Raw genomic sequence first — 4082 nt, forward strand, 5'->3', positions numbered from 1 at the left:
GGTGGTGTTGGTGTTCAGTCTTTAGTAAGTGCATTGGGTGGAGTGGTGTTGGGGTTCAGGCTCTGGTAAACTGCATCAGGTTGGGTGGTGTTGGGGTTCAGGCTCTGGTAAACTGCATCAGGTTGGGTGGTGTTGGGGTTCAGGCTCTGGTAAACTGCATCAGGTTGGGTGGTGTTGGGGTTCAGGCTCTGGTAAACTGCATCAGGTTGGGTGGTGTTGGGGTTCAGGCTATGGTAAACTGCATCAGGTTGGGTGGTGTTGGGGTTCAGACTCTGGTAAATAGCATCAGGTTGGGTGCCATCAGATGGTCCACCATGGGCAACATTAACATAATCCCGGGTATTCTAAAGATAAATAAATCAGTTGCATGTACATAACCAATTACTTGGTTACTTGGTTACTTATGATATAAATAAACCATTCATGAATTTTGCACAAGTAAACAATCCCGATATTGTGTTTCTCACCCGGTCTTCCCTTGTCTGTGTTGCATTTTTCTTGCATTTCTTGCTGCAACAAAACAACACAGACATTGTCCACAGTCTTGATTTATTTTTTCAGACAGTTTCAGATTCTAATTCAGCGATTCTAAACCATTTCAAACTTGTATGTGTTTTCTTTAGTGTTTAGTTTAAATATAATGTAAGTTTCTCTGGACAGTGTACAACTGGGTCAACACTGCTATAATAAATATAATCTTTGGTATTGTATTATATGAACATTATTAGACTGTATTTTAATCACATCCAGTCTTGAATTTCCCCTTGAGGATCCATAAAGTATTTATCTATCTATCTCCATCTACTCACCTCATTAAGAAAACCAAACAGAGGAGTCCCACAGCTCCACAGACAGAGACTGTTATCACAGCAGTGGAGAGAGGGCTCTGCCAACCTGAAGGAATTAATGAGACAAAAATGAAGTGAAGAGGAGTTCTCCCGTGAACTCATCACTGAAGAAAACTGGACATGTACTGATACCTAATTTACTAATCCAGACTATAATGGACACATCAGTAGACTTCTGAGGTCCATATTTATGTATTTATTATTTAGAATAAAATACTGTATTTTTCAGTAGTTTGAAAATACTTTACTAGCGGACTCTGCTCTTCTGTAGGAGTCGATGTGAAACAAATGAGATGAGGAATTACAACTTAGGGCACATTCACACTGAGTCCGTTTAACTGGACCGTACCCGAGTGTGATTACTCCCCCCTAGCCCTGACCCAGCTGCTCTCTTCACATTACATTTTCATGTACATTTTGCGGACCTGGGTCTGTTTGTGTCATAAACATTAGCTTCTTTTTACCAATATCACTTGGCAACGTCGCAAAAACAGCAGTTTATTTCCTGGTTTTGGAACATATAGCATTCAAACTTCGCCAGAGTTCTAAGTACCTAGTATCTAGGACCCCAGACCCCCGTTTTCAAGCGGACCCTGGTCCGCATCCGGGTTCGGTAGACTGCGTTCACATTAGGAAAAAATCACCGAACCATAGGTCCAAATGAACTCGGGTCCGGACCAAACAGTTGTATGAATGTGCCCTTACACTGCTGTGTGATGAGATGCATTCAACTATGACTGACATCACATTTGAGTTATCAGCTCCATATTTATTCACACACACACTGAGAGAGAGAGAGAGAGAGAGAGAGAGAGATCTCCTTACTTGTAACAGTGATGGACACAGTAGTTGAGTTCTCAGCTCCATATTTGTTCCTGGCCTCACAGTAGTACTGTCCTCCATCCTCAGAGCTGATGTTAGTGATGCTGTACTGCTGTCCTGATCCTACTGCAGTGGACTCATTCACCTTAAACCAGGTGTAGCTCTCCACTGGTGGGTTGGCATGACTGCTGCAGGTCAGAGTCACTCTGCTTCCCTCAGCTATGTTACCAGGAGGGTCAATGATAATCACTGGAGTCCTTGCACCATCTAAAGAGAAAATTATTTGTGGGATTATTGAAATATGAGAAAATGCAAGTCAGAGTGTGAAAATTGCCAAACCTCCATGCAACCTTTTATCTGTTATTTTCTCTAAAGACACATTGCTTTTTAAACTTACATAAAACATGTATTTCTGTATTAGGAGATGTATTGGAACCATAGGTGTTAGTGGCCTGACAGCTGTAGTTTCCACTGTCCTCAGAACGGACATTACTGAAGGTTAACACCTTCTCTCTGTAGTTAAGTTGTATTGTTCCCTCTCTCTTGTACCAGCTGTATGTGTGTGGGGGTGGGTTGGCATCAGTGCTGCAGGTCAGATTCACTAAACATCCTGCAACAATCTGCCCAGGAGGATCTATCACAATCACTGGAATCCTTGGACCATCTAAATAGAAAATATTTTCTGGGATTACCTAAAGATGAGAAAATTCAGGTCAAATACACTAGAACATAAGTATAAGTATATATACTCTTTTGATCCTGTGAGAGAAATTTGGTTTCTGCATTTATCCCAATCCATGAATTAGTGAAACACACTCAGCACACAGTGAACACACAGTGAATGAAGCATACAATAATCCCGACACAGTAAGCTGCCTGCTACAGCAGCGCTCGGGGAGCAATGAGGGGGTAGGTGCCTTGCTCAAGGACACTTCAGCCGTTCATATCGGGGTCGGGGATCGAACCGGCAACCCTCCGGTTACAAGCCTGAAGCCCTAACCAGTAGACCACGACTGCCCAACAATGCCAAACCTCTATGAAACCTTGTATGTTTCATTTTTTCCTGATGACATATAAAACAATTACTTTAAACTCACATGTAACATGTAGTTCTTTGTAATGAGATGTGCTGTGACCATTGATGTTAGTGACCTGGCAGGTGTATTTTCCACTGTGCTCAGCACCGACAGTGAAGGTTAGCACCTTATCCCTGATGCTCAGTGGTATTGTTCCCTTGTACCAGCTGTATGTTTGTGGTGGTGGGTTTGCATCAGTGCTGCAGGTCAAAGTCACTCTGCTTCCCTCAGCTATCTGCCCATGAGGTTCAATCACAACCACTGGAGTCCTTGGACCGTCTAAACACAAAACACAATCAAATTGATTTATGCCATTTTATAAAATAAGGAAAAATATGTAGTTGTGTACATAGTGTGTTTAAGCAATAAGCCCGAGAGGTCCGTAGGTTGCACTGATTCTACAACAGCTAAGGGTGTTGGTGTAGCTGTTGTAGAATCAGTGCAACCTACGGACTTAGCTGTTATTGCTTTTCTAAAACTGTTACTATAAATACCTGGCAAAGTTTCATAAAGTAAAGGCACGGCAACAAGAAATATAACGAGTTATTCCTAGATAATTATTCTTCCTCTAAAAAATATATTTCCTCTATTGGAATGGTTGCCAAGGGATCATGCCAGTCAGCCGGCAGCAGTCACTGCAGACATCTCCTGCATCTCCTGGGCGCATGCTCGTGCAGGGACCGGCAGTAAGTCACGTCTGTTCGTAAACTCTGTTTGTTTGTTTTTGTGATTGTGTCTTTACGCACCTTTTACGCACAGTATTTAATGGCCAACAAAACATCTTACTGCTGGACTTTTAATATATTTTATTGAGTTGACCAGAAAAGCATCAAATCATGGAGATAACCATCTTGTTCCTTATGTGGACAGTGATCTATCTCGCGGAAGCGCTAACCGGGTTCACCAAACCGGAGCGCATAACATACAGCAGAGACGTTCTTCTCCAATGGAGTTACTTTCAGGATCTTCGTGGTGTGGATCTAGTGGTTCCCAATCTAAACTGTTTTGCCGATCAAACAAGTGGAAAAAGGGATTCTACCGCCGCGATTCCCCGCAAGATCAGGAAGCGAGGAAAGCGAGCTGGCCTGTGTCAAAGACTAACAACAACAACTAACAACAAAGGAAACAACCCCTCTCCCGTATCCCTTTGCCTTCCATAATTCTCTCGAATGCGCGGTCTCTTCGAAACAAGGTCGATGAGCTGCAAGCCAATGTCAGATTCCAACACAAATTCAGAGACGCTTGCTTGTTGGCGATCACAGAGACATGGTTGTCGGAGAGGGATTCGGACACCGAACTTGACAGCTTTGGCTCACTGGTTTGGTTTGGCTGACTG

The 4082-nt window shown here is 42.9% G+C and overlaps 1 protein-coding gene across 1 annotated transcript; it reads right to left on the minus strand.

The window, feature by feature from the left end:
- Positions 1-209: 209 nt before the first annotated feature.
- On the minus strand, positions 210-3413 carry LOC125290041 (B-cell receptor CD22-like; the record flags this gene model as incomplete). The annotated part of the gene is made up of 7 exons (XM_048237082.1): positions 3362-3413; positions 2768-3025; positions 2068-2334; positions 1674-1937; positions 810-894; positions 468-510; positions 210-344 (listed from the first exon to the last, which is right to left on the minus strand). Coding segments are annotated over exons 1-7 (1104 nt in total), but the record flags the coding sequence as incomplete, so codon positions are not given.
- Between the last annotated feature and the right edge of the window lie 669 nt (positions 3414-4082).

Source organism: Alosa alosa, unplaced genomic scaffold (genome assembly GCF_017589495.1).
Source record: "Alosa alosa isolate M-15738 ecotype Scorff River unplaced genomic scaffold, AALO_Geno_1.1 AALO_1.0_unplaced_10, whole genome shotgun sequence".
Lineage (NCBI taxonomy): Eukaryota > Metazoa > Chordata > Actinopteri > Clupeiformes > Clupeidae > Alosa > Alosa alosa.